At 42.2% G+C, this 18,115-nt stretch overlaps 1 protein-coding gene across 1 annotated transcript in view; it reads right to left on the reverse strand.

Annotated features, from left to right (window-relative positions):
- Window positions 1-11,982: 11,982 nt before the first annotated feature.
- CUNH11orf65 (chromosome unknown C11orf65 homolog) overlaps window positions 11,983-18,115 on the reverse strand; it is a 76,074-nt gene continuing 69,941 nt past the window's right edge. The window contains exons 8-9 of the mRNA XM_036324513.1: window positions 15,728-15,783; window positions 11,983-12,387 (exon numbers count right to left, since the gene is read on the reverse strand). Coding sequence (XP_036180406.1) covers window positions 12,290-12,387; window positions 15,728-15,783 — 154 coding nt within the window. The 3' untranslated portion in view covers window positions 11,983-12,289. The remainder of the gene's footprint in view (window positions 12,388-15,727; window positions 15,784-18,115) is intronic.

Below are 18,115 nucleotides of genomic sequence, written 5' to 3' on the forward strand. Positions count from 1 at the left end.
TACTAGAATATGACAGCTATGAAGATCCTGGTATCTTAAATGTGAAGTTAGTATACCACGTTTATTTTCCTTTTTTAATTGAATTTATAGGGGTGATATCCTATATAATAAAAGCTTAATATGCAAATCAACTGAACCGTGGAATGACCAGTCGCTATGACATGCACTGACCACCAAGGGGTAGAAACTCATTGCAGGAGCTGTTGCCAGCCAAGGCGGGTGCCAGAGGGGTCCCCCCAATCGCCCCACCGGTCGCCCCACTGAGGGAGGTGACCAGCAGTGCCAGCAGGGGGCAGCAGGGTGTGGGGCCGGTAAGCGGGCAGCACCAGGCCAGCCAAGGTGGGTGCCAGCTAAGTCCACCCCAATCACTGCACCAGTCGCCCCACAGATGGGCCCTGATCGCCAGCCAGGCCTAGGGACCCTACCTGGGCATGAATTTCATGCACCGGACCTCTAGTTGAGGTCCTCTAGTTGTAAACCAGGTGTACAGCTCTTTAACACATCATCTGCATAGTGCATTGTGCACTCACCACCCAAAGTCAAGACTCTTTTCTGCCACCATTTACCTCTCCTCTCCCCTCTTCCACCTTTCCCTACCCCTCTTTCCCTCTGGCAATCACCAGACTATTGTCTGTGTCTACTTTTTTTTCTTAACCCTGTCACATTTTTCACGCAGACCCCCAACCCTTCTTCCCTCAAACAGTTGTCAGTGTTCTTTGTGTCTGAGTCTGTTTCTATTTTGTTAGTTTATTTTGTTCATCAGATTCCACATAAAAGTGAAATCATATGGTACTGTCTTCCTCTAACTGGCTTATTTCACTTAGCATAATACTCTTTAGATCCATCCACACTGTCACAAAAGGTAAGAGTCCCCTTTTAAAATATATATATATATATATTGATTTCAGAGAGGAAGGGAAAGAGAGAGAAACATCAATGATGAGAGAGAATCGTTGATCAGCTGCCTCCTGCAAGCCCCACACTGGGGATCAAGCCCACAACCTGGGCATGTACCCTGACTGGGAATCAAACCATGACCTGATTCACAGGTTGATGCTCAACCACTGAGCCACACCAGCTGGGCAAGAGTCCCTTCTTTTTTATGGTTGAGTAGTATTCCATTGTGTAAATGTACCGCAGGTTTTTTTTATCCACTCATCTACCGATGGACACTAGGGTTGCTTCCAAACCTTGGCTATTGTAAGTAATGCTGCAATGAACATATGTTCTTTCAAAGTAGTGTTTCAGGTTTCTTTGAATATATTCCCAGAGTGTAATTGTTGGGTAATAAGGCAGTTCCATTTTTAGTTTTTTGAGGAAACTCCATACTGTTTTCCACAGTAGCTGCCCCAATCTGCACTGCCACCAACAGTACGAGGGTCCCCTTTTCTCTGCATCCTCGCCAGCACTTGTTGATTTATTGATGGTGTCCATTCTAACAGGCAGGAGGTGATATATCATTGTGGTTTTAATTTGTATTTCTCTGATGATTAGTGATGTTGAGCAGCTTTTCATATGTCTTTTGGCCATCTGTATGTCCTCTTTAGAAAAGTGGCAAATACGTTCTCCTATTCCATGGGTTGTCTTCATTTTGTTGATGGTTTTCCTTGCTGTGCAAAAGCTTTTTACTTTGATGTAGTTTCATTTGTGTATTTTTTTTCTTTTGTTTCCCTTGCCTGAGGAGATATATCAGAAAAAATACTGCTATGAGAAACATCCGAGACTTTACTGCCTATGTTTTCTTCTAGGATTTTTATGGTTTTCTGACTTACATTTAAGTCTTTAATCCATTTTGAGTTTATTTTTGTGTATGGTTTAAGGAGGTGATCTAGTTCCATTTTTTTGCATGTACCTGTCTAATAATTTGTATCTTTACCTTTTTCTTCTTCTTCCTCTTCTTAAAAGATACCTTTCAGCATTTCATATAATATTGGTTTGGTGGTGATGAACTCCTTTAGCTTTTCCTTATCTGTGAAGCTTTTTATCTGACCTTCAATTCTGAATGATAGCTTTGCTGGATAAAGTAATCTTGGTTGTAGGTTCTTGGTATTCATCACTTTGAATATTTCTTGCCACTCCCTTCTGGCCTGCAAAGTTTCTGTTGAGAAATCAGCTGACAGTCATATGGGTACTCCCTTGTAGGTAACTGACTGTCTTTCTCTTGCTGCTTTTAAGATTCTCTCTTTGTCTTTTGCTCTTGGCATTTTAATTATGATGTGTCTTGGTGTGGTCCTCTTTGGATTCCTTTTGTTTGGAGTTCTCTGCGCTTCCTGGACTTGCAAGTCTATTTCTTTCACCTGGTAGGGGAAGTTTTCTGTCATTATTTCTTCAAATAGGTTTTCAAAATCTTGCTCTCTCTCTTCTTCTGGCACCCCTATAATTCAGATGTTGGTACGCTTGAAGCTGTCCCAGAGACTCCTTACACTATCTTCGTATTTTTGGATTCTTTTTTCATTTTGCTTTTCCAGTTGGGTGTTTTTTGCTTCTTCGTATTTCAAATCTTTTACTTGATTCTTGCGATCCTCCAGTCTGCTGTTGGGAGTCTGTATAATATTCTTTATTTCAGTCAGTGTATGCTTAATTTCTAGTTGGTTCTTTATCACAACATCGAGGGTCTCATTAGATTTCTTGAGGGTCTCACTACATTTATTGGCGGTTTCTAGAAAGTTCTTGAAAAACCTTAAAAGTGTGTTTTTTGAACTCTATATCCAGTAGTTTGCATTCCTCCATTTCTGTCATTTGTGTCCTGTTTCTTTGTCTCCGCATTTTTTCATGCTTCGCTGTGTTGATAGAGTGGCTTTCTGTGCTAGGTGTCCTATATGGCCCGGTGGCTTAGCCTCCCCAATTACCTGAGGTAGACACTCTTGGTGCACCCCCTTGTGGGCTTTGTGCACAGTCTTGTTGTAGTTAAGCCTTGATTGTTGTAGGTAACACTGGGAGGGATTTACCTCCAGGCCAATTGGCCGTGAGAATCAGCTGTGTCTGCAGTGGGAGAACTTCTGTGCTGGAGACACCTCTCTGGGACAAGACTTGCTTCAGTGGGGCTTTGGTGCTCACTGAGTCTGCCCTCTGAGTGTGTCCCTTATGAATCTGAGGATCTGCAATCTGGATGGTCCCACTCTGACCACCGGGCACACTGGCTCCTGGCTCTCTAAGGAGGTGCTAATCTAGCCTCTGCCTGAGGCTATCCAGCAGGAGCCAGCTGTGATGCAATGCAAGTTGCCCTGGGGCCTTGGGCCAGCTGCAGATTGTTAGGTAATTATCAGATTGCAAAGGGCTAGGCCTTTCATATGCAAAAGCCTTGTGGCTTGGGTGGGGTGGGGTCCCAGGGGATCAACAGGGCATAGCGAGCAGTTATGGCTGCTCTCAGTCGTGCCCTCAGAGGTCCTGTTTCTCAGTGATGTTCAGGGCAGCCTCCCCGGGGGGTCCACAGTCACATCCCCTCTTGCCATCGCCTATGCTCTTTCGAGAACACACCTTAGAGGGCCTGCATCAGCTGGTGGGGGCAGGCCAGGGTCTGGATTGTCTCAGGTATTTGATAGGTGCAGAGACTCGGCCTCACCCTGGGCTTGCTAGCGGCTGCTCCCACTGTGGGTCAGCCAAGCAGAGCTCCCTCTGTGGGAACACACTGACCACCAGGGGGTAGCTCCTGCATTGAGCATCTGCCCCCTGGTGGTCAGTGCGCGTCATAGTGATTGGTCGTTTCGCCGTTCGGTCACTGGGCTTTTGTATGTATAGATACCACATTTTGTTTATTCATTTATATGTTGATATACACGAGTTGCTTCACCCTTTTGACTATTTTGAATAATGCTGCTGTGAACTTGGCTATACAGACATCTCTTTAGGACCTTGCTTTTACCTCTTTGGGGAATATACCCAGAGTGGAATTGCTGGATCATATGGTAGTTCTATTTTTAAGTTTTTTTGAGGACCACCATACTGTTTTCCATTACAGCTACACCATATTACATTCACACTAACACTACGCAAGAACTCCAGTTTTTCCAAATACTTGCCAATACCTGTTATTGTTTTTATAGTAGTCCTTCTAATGGGTGTGGGTGAGTCATTCTTGCAAACAAAAGGATTGTATACTTTATATTAGCTCTGATCAGTGGTATTGCAAGAAATGAGTTTCAGAAGCAATACATGTTCTTCAATTGACACTTTTGAAACCTGATTCTGTGTAATGTTGTTAACCTTGCTAGTAGATCTTAATATTTGGTTGATATATTGTCTCCTAGTGTTTCCTGGTGTTGGAATATTCACTATAGAATTAAAATTCTTTATTAATACTATTAGAGTTAATATTTCTTATTTCTTAAACAATGTTTTTAAAATATCCATGATTGTAAGAGCTGGAAGTATTTTAAGAAAGAAAAGGGTAATCAGCTGACTGTAGATTTGTTTTAAGTTACCGCAGTGTAAAACACCATGAACAGGTGTATTTCATGAGCCTCTCAAATTCAAGGCATGAAAAGGACAAAAAAAATTTAATCCTGATGTGTCAATGGCTTCTATTTCTAAGGAGGATATAATCCCAATGTTGCACAAATTTACTGATATTAGAAGAGCCCATTTTATGAGATCAGGATTATCCTTATATCAAAAATTACAAAAAAGAAAACAAAAGACCAGTAGGCCTTCATGAACATAGTTGCAAAAGTTCTTATAAATATTAGTGAATCAAGTCCATTAATATATAAAGACCAAATGGCAGTCCTGACCTGCATGGTTCAGTGGTTAGAGTTGGCCTGGGGATGGGAGGGTCATGGTTTCAATACCAGTCAAGGATACCTATCTGGGGTACAGATTTGTTCCCCAGCCATTGTCAGGGTGCATGTGGGAGGCAACCAATCCATGTGTCTCTCTCACATCAACGTTCCTCTCTCTCTCTCCCTTCCTCCCTCCCTCCCTCCCTCTCTCCCACCCTCCCTCCCACCATCCCTTCCTTCCATTCTCTCTGGGGAAAAAAAATCAATGGAAAAAAATATCTGTGGGTGAGGATTAAAAAGATAAAGACCAAATGGCATCATTCCAGGAATAGCAAGTTGGCTTCATATCTGAAAATCAATCGATGTAATAAACTGAAGGTAAGAATGCTACTCTTACCAGGTCTATTTAACACTGTACTAAGGCAAAAAAAAAAAAAAAAGATAGCCTATCTAATAAAAGACAAAAAGGGTAATTGACCGTACCTTCGCTACGCTTCCCATTGGCTAATTTGGCTAATCAGGGCGATATGCAAATTAACCACCAACAAAGATGGCGGTTAATTTGCATACTAGGCTCCAAGCGGTGGAGCGAAGCCAAACGTACCCGAAGCCTGCCGAGCAGCGAGGCCTCACGCCCCCAGGATCAGCGGAGCCACAAGGCCTGACGGCTGGGGGGGGAGCCTCTGGCTGGAGCCCAGCCAGAGCGAAGGCCTGGGTCCTGGGTGCCAGGGGAAAACTGGTGCCAGAAGCCAAGGGAAGGGAAGGCCTATTGCACAAATCTCTTTGTGCAACAGGCCTCTAGGCCTATCTAATAGACAAACATGGTAATTGACCATACCTTCGCTACGCCTCCCATCGGCTAATCAGTGTGATATGCAAATTATCCGCCATCAAAGATGGTGGCTAATTTGCATACTGCAGGCAGGGCGGGACAGCACAGCCACCAGCGTGAGAGCCGCCATCCAGGCCCCTGTGTGCGACCCCAGAAGCTGCCCAGAAGCCGGTGATCGGAGGGGAGATAGGGGTTCCATGCCCAGACCTAACACCTCTGGTGGAGGCGTCAGGCCTGGGCAAGGGGCCAATCCGGCAATCAGAGGGTGATGGAGGTCGAGGCATCAGGCCTGGGCGGGGGGTGGAGCCGGTGATTGGGGGGAGGTGGGGGTGCCCTGCCCAGGCCTGACACCTCTGGCGGAGGCGTCAGGCCTGGGCAAGGGGCCAATCTGGCAATTAGAGGGTGATGGAGGTCAAGGTGTCAGGCCTGGGCGGGGGGCCGAGCTGGCGATCGGAGGGTGATGGGGGTCAACGCCTCTGGCCGAGGCGTCAGGCCTGGGCGAGGGTGGAGCTGGCGATGGGAGGGAGATGGGGGTCCTCTGCCCAGGCCTGACACCTCTGGCAGATGCGTCAGGCCTGGACAAGGGGCCGATCCGGCGATCGGAGGGTGATGGGGGTCAACATCTCTGGCCGAGGCGTCAGGCCTGGGCAAGGGTGGAGCTGGTGATCAGGGGGAGATGGGGGTCCCCTGCCCAGGCCTGACGCCTGGGCCAGAGGTGTCAGGCCTGGGCCGGGGGGCCAAGCTGGCGATTGGTGTGAACTCCAGAGGAAGCACCTTTTCTGACCGCTCATTGGCTAAGCTCCCTGTATGCCACTGGTAATATTCTTAGTAACTTGGGTAATAAGAATCCAAAAAGGTGATCTAGGGTTTTTCACCACACTCCTGATGAAAAAAACGAAGGTCCGCTGCTGGAGGGCTAAGAAATGTCATATCCTGCCCTAACCAGTTTGGCTCAGTGGATAATGCCTTGGCCTGCCGATGGCAGGGTCTGGGTTCAATTCTGACCAAGGGCATGTACCTAGGTTACAGGCTCCTCCCTGGCTGGGGCCCAGGTCAGCACTCATGCAGGAGGCAACCAATCAAAGTGTTCCTCTCACTTTGATGTTTCTCTCTGTCTTTCCCTTTCTCTTCCACATTCTCTAAAAATCAATGGAAACATAGCCTCAGGTGAGGATAAAAAAATAATAAATTATTATTATATGAAAGATACATCTTGAAAATGCCTAAAGAAAGTTGTCATTTTTTTATGGTGAAGGGACTGGTGTCTGTGTTGATGAAAAAACCTTGCTGGCTGCGGGGTGATGGGGCTGGTGCCTTCCCCTGATCAGCCCGGTCACCTCCCACAAAGGGAGGCCAGACTGCGGCTTAGACCCACTCCCCAAGGGGAGCAGGGAGCGGGCCTAAGCTGTCACTAGGACATTCCCTGAGGGTTCCCAGTATGTGAGAGGGGGCAGGCTGGGCTGAGGGACACCCCCCACCCCCAGTGCACGAATTTCGTGCACTGGGCCCCTAGTATTATTATAATAATAATAAAGGGAATAAAAAGACAGTTTGTAAAGGGAGTATAGTTATAATCATTTGCAGATGATGTCTCCTATGTAGAAAATTCTAGAATCTATATTTTTTTAAAGTCTAGAACCAGCCCTGCCTGAGTGGCTCAGTTTTTTGAGCATCGCCCTGTGCACTAAAAAGTTGCTGGTTCAATCCCCAGTGGAGGCATGTATCGATGTTTCTCTCTCACATTGATGCTTTCTCTCCCTCTCCCTTCCTGTCTCTAAAATCTAAAATCAATAAAAAACACATTTTTAATTAAAAAGTTAGAACCAGTGAGTTTAACAAGGTAATTATGATAAAGGTCAATATACAAAATACCAATAATATTTCTATGTACTAGTGTCAAAGTGTCCTGACTAGGCCCAAGATGGAGTTGCTTATGCTAAACCCCATGTCAGCAAACGAAAGCTTAACTAAATTCCTGTACTCAGCTCTCCCAGAAAACAACTCTGTGCCAACCAATGAGCACGTGCCTGCTTAGCACCAGTTACCTAACCCTGCTCCAAGCTTCCCTTTGCTCCGTATAAGGAAAGCACTCTGTGTAACAATTAACAGTGCCCAGTGTAACTTTCTTGTTCCTGCTCACTTTGGTCTATGAAACTCTCTCACTTTGTACAACCCTTGGAAACTCTTTCCTGTCTTCTAGACTTAATGCTTTCCAATTTATGAATTGTCAAATAAAAGTCAACTAGATCAGGAAATTAAGTGTCTGAAATTTTCTTTATAACCAGCAATGAACAGTTTAAAATGAAATGTAAAAACAATAGCATAAAAAAATAGTTTGGCATAATTTTTTCGCCAATCCTCACCCAAGGATAGATATGCTCTACTGATTGGGGGGGGAAGGGGGGAGGAGAAGCCACACACATCGATTTATGAGAGAAAAATCATTTGGCTGCCTCCTGTACACACACTCTGATGGGGGATCGAACCTGTAACCTAGGCATGTGCTCTGATTGGGAATCAAACCAGTAACTCTTTGCTGCTGGGACAATGCTCTAACCAGCTGAGCCACATTGGCCAGGGAGTTTGGCATAATTTTTATAAAAGATATGAAACCTATACATTAAAATTTACAAAACATTACTGAGAAACCAAGGGCCTAAATATACAGGGAGATGTACCATATTCATGGATTAATATGCTCTATTAAGATGGCATCTCTCTCCTAAATTGATATATAGAATCAATGCAATCCAATCAAATTTCATCAGGCTTTTTTTTCTCTTTTAGAACTTGACAATCTGCTGGTACAATTTTTATGGGAATGCAAAGGAATTAGAATAGCCAAAACAGTTTTGAAAAGAAAAAAACAACAACACAAAAAACAAGCCCTAGCTGGTTTGGCTCAGTGGATAGAGTGTCAGCCTGCGGACCGAAGGGTCCTGGGTTTGATTCCAGTCAAGGGCATGTACCCTAGTTGCAGGCTCCTCCCTGGCCCAGGCCCTGGTCCGGGCACGTGCAGGAGGCAACCAATCGATGAGTTTCTCTTACATTGATGTTTCTCTCTGTCTTTCCCTCTCTCTTCCATTCTCCCTAAAAATCAATGGGAAAAAAAATATATCCTCAAGTGAGGATCAACAAAAAGAAAAAAAAAAACCAAGTTTGGTCAACTTAAGCTAAATCCATAATAACAAAAATGGTATTGCCATAAAGACAAGACAAAATGATCAATGGAACAGGATAAAGAATCCAGAAATAGACTCACATATATGCCATTTTCAGCTAGGGCTCCAAGGTAGCATAATAGGGAAACGATAGTCTTCCTAAAAATTAGTGCATATCCATATGCAAGGAAATGAATTTCAAACCTTCCCTCCCACTATACTAAAGGGTGTCCCAAAATTCACGCAAGAAGTAATTTTGGTAGAAAACACAGGTTTATAATTAAAAATTGTAAATTTTTTATTGATTCATAAAGGATACAGTATAGGGTTATGTATAGAATAGCATATCGGGTAAATGGCCTCCACAGCTTTGCTGGCACATATGCACTCTTTTGTTGAAATTTCCCATGACTGTTCTGCATAAATGTGGCTGAATTTTGTTGATACAGTGCTCAATTTCCTCCTTCAAGGCGTGGGTGGTTGTGGGCTTGTTGGCATAAACCTTAGACTTCAAAAAACCCCAAAGAAAAAAGTCCAACGGTGTTAAATCGCATGATCTGGGCGGCCAATTCTGATCACCAAAATGGGAAATTACACGGCCAGGAAATGACTCATGCAGTAATTGAATTGTTTCTTGGGCTGTATGGCATGTGGCACCGTCTTGTTGAAACCACATGTCGTCCACATCCGTATCTTGCAATTTAGGCACAGAAAACTGGATAATCATGTCGAGATAACGAGCACCATTAACTGTTACTGCCTGAGCAGCCTCATTTTTGAAGACGAATGGTCCGATGATGCCTCCAGCCCAAAATCCACACCAAACAGTGGCACGTTGTGGATGCATTTGTTTCTCAACAATCACTCGTGGATTTTCTGAACCCCAAATGTGACAATTTCAGCCCAAGAAACAATTCAATTACTGCATGAGTCATTTCCTGGTCGTGTAATTTCCCGTTTTGGTGATCAATGAAATTCAGCCACATTTATGCAAAACAGTCATGGAAAATTTCAACAAAAGAGTACGTATGTGCCAGCAAAGCCGTGGAGGCCATTTACCCTATATGCTATTCCATACATAACCCTATACTGTATACTTTATGAATCAATAAAAAATTTACAATTTTTAATTATAAACCTGTGTTTTCTACCAAAATTACTTCTTGCGTGAATTTTGGGACACCCTTTAGTATATAATCATTAAATTAAAATATACTTAATTGTGAGAGCTAAAATTATAAAATCTGGATAAGGACTCCTTTGTGACCTTGGTTTAAGATTTCCTAGACAAGACACTAAAAGCATGAACCATAAAGAAAAAATTGTAACTGAGGCTTTATTAAAATTAGAAACTTTTCTCCCAAAAAGACATTGTTTAAGAAAAGGAAAACACCAGTCACAGAATGGCAAAACAGTATCTGATAAAGGATTTGTTTTGAATATATATCTTAAAATCTTTTAACAAAATACACATTTAACTAATTAAAAATGGGTAAAAGATTTGAACAGACATTTTGCCAAAAAAGATATCCAAAGGTAAGTAAGCACATTAAAGATCCTCAACATCATGAGGCATTTGGAAAATGCAAACTAAAGTCACAATGAAAACATTCACTATACGTCCACTAGAACCACTGAGATGAAACACCTGACAACCCCAAGTGACAAAACCAAGTGGAGCGTCTGAAACGGATTCATTGCTGGTAGAAATGCAAAATGCTACAGTCACTTCAGAAAAACATTCTTATAAAGCAGTTAATATATAGTCACTAGAGGCCCAGTGCACGAAATTCGTGCATGGGTAGGGTCCCTAGTGCCTGCCGGACACCGGCCGGGGCCTCCCCTTCCCCGGCTGCTGGCTGCCGGCAGGGGCCTTCCTTTGTTCCGTGCTGCCACCTGGTGGTTAGCACACATCATAGAAAGTGATCAAACTCCTAGTTGGTTGAACTCCCGAGGGGACACTTTGCATATTAGGCTTTTATATATATAGATTGCTTGCCTCAGCAATTCCACTCCCAGGTATTTCCCAGGAGGAATTAAAACATGTCCCCATAAAGAAGAGGATATGGATGTTCATAGCACCTGTATTCATTATGATCCCAAACTGGAAACAACCAGACGCCCATTGACTGGTGAATGGATATACAAATTGTGGTTTAATAATACAACTGTCATTTAAAAAAGAATGAACAACTGATGCAAGCAACAACAGAGTGACTCTCAAAAGCATTATGCTAAATGGAAGAAACTGGACCAAAAAAGGCTACATGTAGTATCACTCCATTTATACGGCATCCTAGAAATGGCAGAACTGTAGTGATTGAAAGATCAGAGGTTCCAGGGCTTGGGGTGGAATGAGTGGATTGACTGCAAAGATGCACATTTTGAGGGTGATAGAAATGCTTTATGACTTAATTGTTGTGAAAATTACATTTGTCAAAACTCAACATTCAAATGGGTGAATTTATATGTAAATTATATTTCAATAAATATGTTTTTCTTAAATACAATAGGTCTGTTACTGCTTATTTGTGTGTATATGTCTGTGTGTGTGTGTGGGGGGGGGGGGTTGTTTTCTTTTTTGGTTAATCCTCACCCAAGGAAATTTCTTCCATTGGTTTTTAGAGATTGGAAGGGAGGGAAGGGGAGAGACAGAGAGAGAGAGAGAGAAAGAAACATAGATGTGAGAGAGACACATTGATTGGTTGCCTCCTGCAGGCACCCCAACCCTCAGAGGATCCAACCTGCTACCTAGGTATGTGCCCTTGACTGGAATCAAACCTGAGACCCTTTGGTGCTCAGGTCGATGCTCTAACCACTGAGTCACATGGGCCATGTTTAATTGTTTTTTTTATAGTTGGGGCTATAAGCTCTGGTCATTAGGATTGTAGACAGATTTTTAAAGACGGTGTGATAAGTGTGATGGCAGGCAGCAGTAGAGGGTGCTTAGACCTGGAGGGTGTGGTGGATTCTTTCTTGACTCAACAGTCATCTGCAGTCCTCGACTCCTCCCACTGTGGAAGCCAAAAGACAGGTTCTTGCTTTTCCAGCTTCTTCAGCTAAGGGTGCCCCAGTGATCTCGTTTTGTTCAAGGATGTCTAAGGTGACTAGGGCTGGGGCTTCTAGTAAGCCTATTGCTTTCCTAATAAAAAGAGAATGTGCTATACTGTCCCCCACTCCCCCCCCTTTTTTTTAATGTGAAAAGAATTCTGCCTGATGTGATTGCTCAAGTAGAAGATACTTCAAAAAGGAAGAAAAACAAGCTGAAGATTTTCGCACCTAAGCATATTTATTTAAGTGTGATGGTCAGAATATTACAGTTTTCAGAATACCAGAAATAATTTCTGTATTTTCTATGACCACTGTATCTAGTCCAATGTTCTATTTCTTTTTAATCTTCCTTAATTGGGTAGATTCTGTGCCAAGAATATATGTCATTCTAGTCAGAATAACTTATCTCTTAAGTATAGCGAATGTAATAAGGGTTTGAAGGGCTATAGCTCAAAAAAGAAAAGAGTACTTTATATTTATGTTCCATAAGGGGAATTAGGTGTTAGGCTAGTAAAATTTGGTTCTTCTTAAGTATTTCCATATGAAGTATTATTTGATGTTCCCATGCCCTCTGATATCGCTGCATAGTCATATATATATTTCTGTTCTTGTTGAAACCTGAAACCTAGAGAGAGAGGAATGACAAATGTTTAGAAAGATGCCTGATGCGATAAGATATACTCATTCAATATACCAGGCTAAGGTCTATTCCACATTCCTTTCACCACTGTTAGAGCACCTATCTTTATATCCTACTTAACTGAAGCCATAAATGTCCCAAGTTTTTTAGTTCATCCTACTGTTTCCTACTATATTTCATTGTTTATCTCTACAAAAGGCTCTGAAGGACTTGGGTTTGAGTTTGATTTATTACTAACTAGAGGCCCAGTGCATGAAATCTGTTCACAGATAGGGTCCCTAACAGCTGCTGGCTGCCGGCTGGGACCTCCCTCCCCGTGACTGCATGCCACTGTCGAGGGCCAGGGCCTCTCTTCCCGCGGTTTGCCTGGACAGCCCCGCCCCCTGGTCAAATTGATTGAACTCTTGGTCAAGGGGACAATTTGCATATTAGGCTTTTATTATATAGGATTAGCTGTGCAATTTGTGGCAAGTTATTTAACCTAATTTCCAGTGTCCTCATCTATAAAATGGAGCTAACAACAGTGCATACCTAATCATTTTTGTGAGAATTAATGTAATGTGCATGTAAAGGACTTAGCATTCCGCGTGGCGTTTAGTTAGTGCCCAATAATTCACTACTAGCTAACAGTTTTTTATTCATAAATGAATAGAAGCCTTTTCTCTCTCTAGAGCTAAAGTTTCCAAATATCTGGATTAGATTACCCTGTGCTGTTGAAGAAGTGGCACATATTCTCTCCTCTTCTCCAGTGCCAGCACCTTCAATGTCTCACCTTCTACTGACTTCAGCTATAAATGCAGACCTCTCCCACTTAAAATAAATTTCACTTTCTCCTGTGCTCCTTCCAATCATCATACTGTATCTTTCCATCTGTCTGCCATCGGTACAGGCAGACCTCGTTTCGTGGCACTTCACTTTATTATGCTTCACAGATATCGCTTTTTTTTTTTTAACAAATGGAAAGCAAGACCCTCCACAAGCAAAAAGATTATGATTCACTTTATTGCATTATTGAGATGGTGTGGAACTGAGCCTGCCATATCTCCAAGGTATGCCTGTAATCGCTCTCTCTTTTTAAAATATATTTTAGAGGGAGAGAAAGGGGGAGAGATAGAAACATCAATGATGAGAAGGAATCATTAATTGGCTGCCTCCTACTGGGGATTGAGCCGGCAACCTGGGCATGTGCCCTTGACCGGAATCAAACCTGGGACCCTTCAGTCTGCAGGCCAATGCTCTATCCACTGAGCCAAAGCGGCTAGGGCTGTAATCTTTTAACTCAATATTTTATATTCTATGCTCCCACTTTTTTTACTTGTCATTCCTTTCTGTTCTTTGATCTGTCATTGAAAACTTACTGTGTGCTACACACATTGGGGATTCAGTAGCAAACAGGACAACTCCCTGCCCTTAGTGAAGATAGTTCCCTAAAACTGTTCTGTAGAAGACCACCAACTCCATTAAACCCCCAAGTGGAAACCACAGAATGTTTGAGGAACAGGCAAGAGGCTGTGAGTGAGGGGGCAAGTGGGACATGATTAGAGTGGAAAGCTAAGCCAGAGCCAGAGCCAGAGCCATTCTAAAGTCGGGACTTGGTTCCAAGCGCAGTGAAAACTGAGAGGCAGCAGAAGTGGTCCTGGTTAAGAACATGGGTTCTGGAGCTGGCAGCCCTCACAGGTTCTTACTGTGAGACCCTGAGCAAGTAACCCATCTCTTTGCTTGCTCATCTGTAAAATGCAGATGATAGAACTCATTGGGCTGAAGATCAAATGAGTTAATACTATAAAACACTGTAAGTGAGCACTCCCACATGGGGATTGCTAAAGAAGGGATCCTGTGTTCTAATTGCGTTGGTTTACATTGTGAAAGATCACTGTCTGTTGTGTGGGGAATGGCCTGGGGCGGGGGGAGGGGGGAAAGGGGTAATGGGTTTGGAGGCTGTCACACAAGCTTGCAGAGGGATGATAGCAACCTGGACCGTGGTGTGGTGGTAGCAATGAGCTGGACACAGTGGCTAGATTAGGGCTAATTATAGAGTATGAATTCCCTGCCAGGAACTAGTCCAGTGATGACGAACCTTTTGAGCTCGGCGTGTCAGCATTTTGAAAAACCCTAACTTAACTCTGGTGCCGTGTCACATATAGAAATTTTTTGATATTTGCAACCATAGTAAAATACTTATATTTTTGATATTTATTTTATATATTTAAATGCCATTTAACAAAGAAAAATCAACCAAAAAAATGAGTTCGCGTGTCACCTCTGACACGCGTGTCATAGGTTCGCCATCACCGAACTAGTCTAAGCTCTTCACACGTTTTTCCTTAGTACGTCATTGCTACCTATAACCTTGTACTATTGTTAATCTAATTTTACAGAAGAGGAAACTGAACTAGTAACTTGCCCAAGATCACACAGCCAGTAAGCAGTAGAGCCAAAAATCAACATCAGGCACTCTGAACCAGCTCTCCACAATTGTAACTTCTCCGTGTTACCGCCTCCCACAGATGACAGCAGGAGAGAACTCCTAAGCTCAGACTATACAACAACCATGATTAGACTTGGCTATGTTAGGTGTTGATATTTCTGGGTTATGATGCTGTGCTTCTTCAACTGCTCTGTGTTATGGACCACTGAGGGACAAGAGTGGCATAGAACCTAAACATTACTTCTTATATTTTGAGGCATTTATTTAGTCAAGTGAAGTTTGCTCATTAAATAATTTTTATTTAATAATTGAAACCATGAAGTATGCAACTTTAGAAAAGGATTCATTAATAACTCAAGAAGATCAGTTGCTTTTGAATTCCTTATTTGATTTGATTTACTTAACTATACATTACCTAAGTACATTCTAACATTCCAACTGTTAACCATAAATGGGTAAAAGTAGTAAAATTGGTTTTCTAAAAATGTATTCTGTGCTTTAAAATTTTTAATTTCCACAAATAAAATACATTCATTTTTATAGACACTCAGTATCATTTATAAACAGAAATGTTATTTTTTGTGCTAATAATGCTATAAGAAGGAAAAGTAAAGGAGCTCTTTTCTGCTTAAAAATAGCTATTGGATATTTCTAGCTACATTGAAAATGAAGTATGGTTTCAAACTGGAAAAAAATTTAACCCTATATAAAATAAAAAATCCTTCTATTTCCAATTGACAGTCTTACTATAAGATAATAATGACTTGGCAAATTTACTTATGTCTATATACTGTGCAGGGTGTGGAAATGTTAGGTGCTAAGAAATGTGTACATATGTGGAATGTATCATTTTTGTTCAGAAGAACTTCCCATAAAGTATTGCTAAAAATCACCTACTTTTGAAGTTAACTGAAGAGTCGCTTGTAGCAATTTCCTTCCAGTTGGCAACATACCTAAGCACATTATATAGACATTAAATTAAATTGGTTTACTAGGAAATAATTGACTTATCAGTTCACGCTTAGGCTACTTCTACAATTCCACTTCCTTTGTGAAATTGCAATGACAACAAACTCACTTGTCCAAATGTTTCATCCTCATGACTTTCCCACCTCCAAGTAGCTCTCATGCACCCAAGACAACCTCTAGGACAGGAAGTTGCAGGAAGTTTAAAAATGGTACCCACCATGTACCATCCTAGTGCCCTGGGTCCCTCAGCACACCTCTCCTCATCTTATCCTGTTCCATTCCTTTGAGATCATGTCTTCATTTGAATACCTACTAAGATGTTAGTTAACTTCTAAAAAGTATGGACAGAAAATTCTCTGGGAGGGAAAAAGAGAAAATCTTTGTCCTTGGTTCTGGATTGCCAGACCTACTGTCTCTGACATGTTAACAGAAATTTAGTGCATGTGCTTTACGATGTTAGTAGAGCAATGTGCAGTCTTTGCAGTGTGCTGTAAACATGAGAGGTCGCATTCAAATAGGGCACATGCAGCTGCCACCTCAGTTCCCTAGATAGACTGAAATAGGGAAACCAGGGTAGCCTGAGAAGAGGTCAAATAGGGAAGGGCAAGGTCTCATGAGGAAATACTCTGAAAGGCAGGTTTCCTGCAACTGTTCCACTTCATTTTAGGCTCTGTGTCCCCTTTCCCAAGTCTCCTTTCTTCCAACTGCACCCCGGAAATCAGGTAAGAAACTGGTCACAGGAGGTACTGAAAGGGGCCTGGCAGAGAATGTATGAGGAGGATTGGAATTGTCGTGTAAAAAAATGATATTCCAAGTATTCATTTATTCCACTGAATTACTCTTACTAGCTTTGTGTTCCTGAAGTGTTTTTGTTTTAGGAAGGTATATGTTATCCAAGAACATTTAAATATCTTAAGTACTGTGTCTAAAGTCAGCTCCTTTTGTTACTCCAGCTCTTCTTGCTCCAAGAACTTTATTCTATGGCCTTAAATGGGATATTGCTGGGTCACTGTTACATAAAAAAGTGCAAGAGCCTCTTCCCAGGACCTCTTGGCAGACAGGTCAATCCGGATGGACCTTACATTTAGGCAGACTTTCAGCGACTGTTTAGGATCACTATGAAGAGCTGGGTGTCTATCACCCGCTTCCTTGGATTTACACACCGAGAGGTTTTCATTCCACCTTCAAGGACACCTGACAGTCTTGGTTACAAACATATGCCCTGTTTAACTAAGGCTGATCACTGGCCTCGCTTTACCGGATATTAGGACAATTATTTAAAAAGAACTTCTCATAAGGAACATATGTAACTAATAAAAACAGTGATAAAAAAAAAATCTAAGTTTTATAAATAGAAGCAACAGTCTGGTGATAGCATTACCATACTGCTCATATCATAGCGCTAATTTGTCTTTCTCTCTAGGACATTTTTAAGATAGTAATTATAGAATAATTACTATTCTACATGCAGAATCTATAATGAATTCCTCAGGGATGCAAAGTTAACATTTCAGTGGTCTGGAAGTCCCTAGCCAGAGAGGCCATGTAACTACATATCCTAGAAATTGAAGGAACAGCTTCAGATATAGAAACTACCCCCACACACATAGGCAAAGATCCCTCGCCAACACAGTTAATAATTGATCATCAGGAAATTATTTAAGATACCCCAACTGCTGATTAGTTAGGTTATTTCAAAATTCATATGCAATTTGAAAATTATGAAGATCCTGAAAGTGGACCATCTGGTAGATAGAGTATATGCCCCTGAAAATCCAACAAGAACATTAGCCACCTTGCAGCATTGCGGGCAGCTCAGTGATGGTGACGTGGGGGGTCACATTCTAAGTGCCTACAGCAACACATCTCTAGATACTGCAGAATTTACAACAATACTCATCAGTGTCTGTGAGTCCAACAGTGAAGCTGTCTCTATTCATTCTTCCAAATTATAATATTGTGCTCAGTTGATATTGTTGCAATGCGCATCTGCAGATGCACATGGCCATCCGTCATGACAAGGGGCTAGCACAAAAGTTGCTGGGGAAGAACCTGGTTTGTATCACTCAATATCAGTGTTTAACACATTTATGTCAATCTAATGGTCTGACAAGTGAAAACTGCCCACAGATTTTGAAGGATACTCTCCAAGAAATTAGTGGCTACCAATTCTCCTGAAGAAAAATGTCAGACTCTGAAATTCTCATCAAACAAGGTGAGTTACCAACATCTAGATGACTGCAAAGATCTAACGGGAAAGTAGAGTGTGGAGACCATAAATGCACTGGGAAGAAGGTGCTGGCTTATACCTAATGT

Source organism: Myotis myotis, unplaced genomic scaffold (genome assembly GCF_014108235.1).
Source record: "Myotis myotis isolate mMyoMyo1 unplaced genomic scaffold, mMyoMyo1.p scaffold_m19_p_10, whole genome shotgun sequence".
Lineage (NCBI taxonomy): Eukaryota > Metazoa > Chordata > Mammalia > Chiroptera > Vespertilionidae > Myotis > Myotis myotis.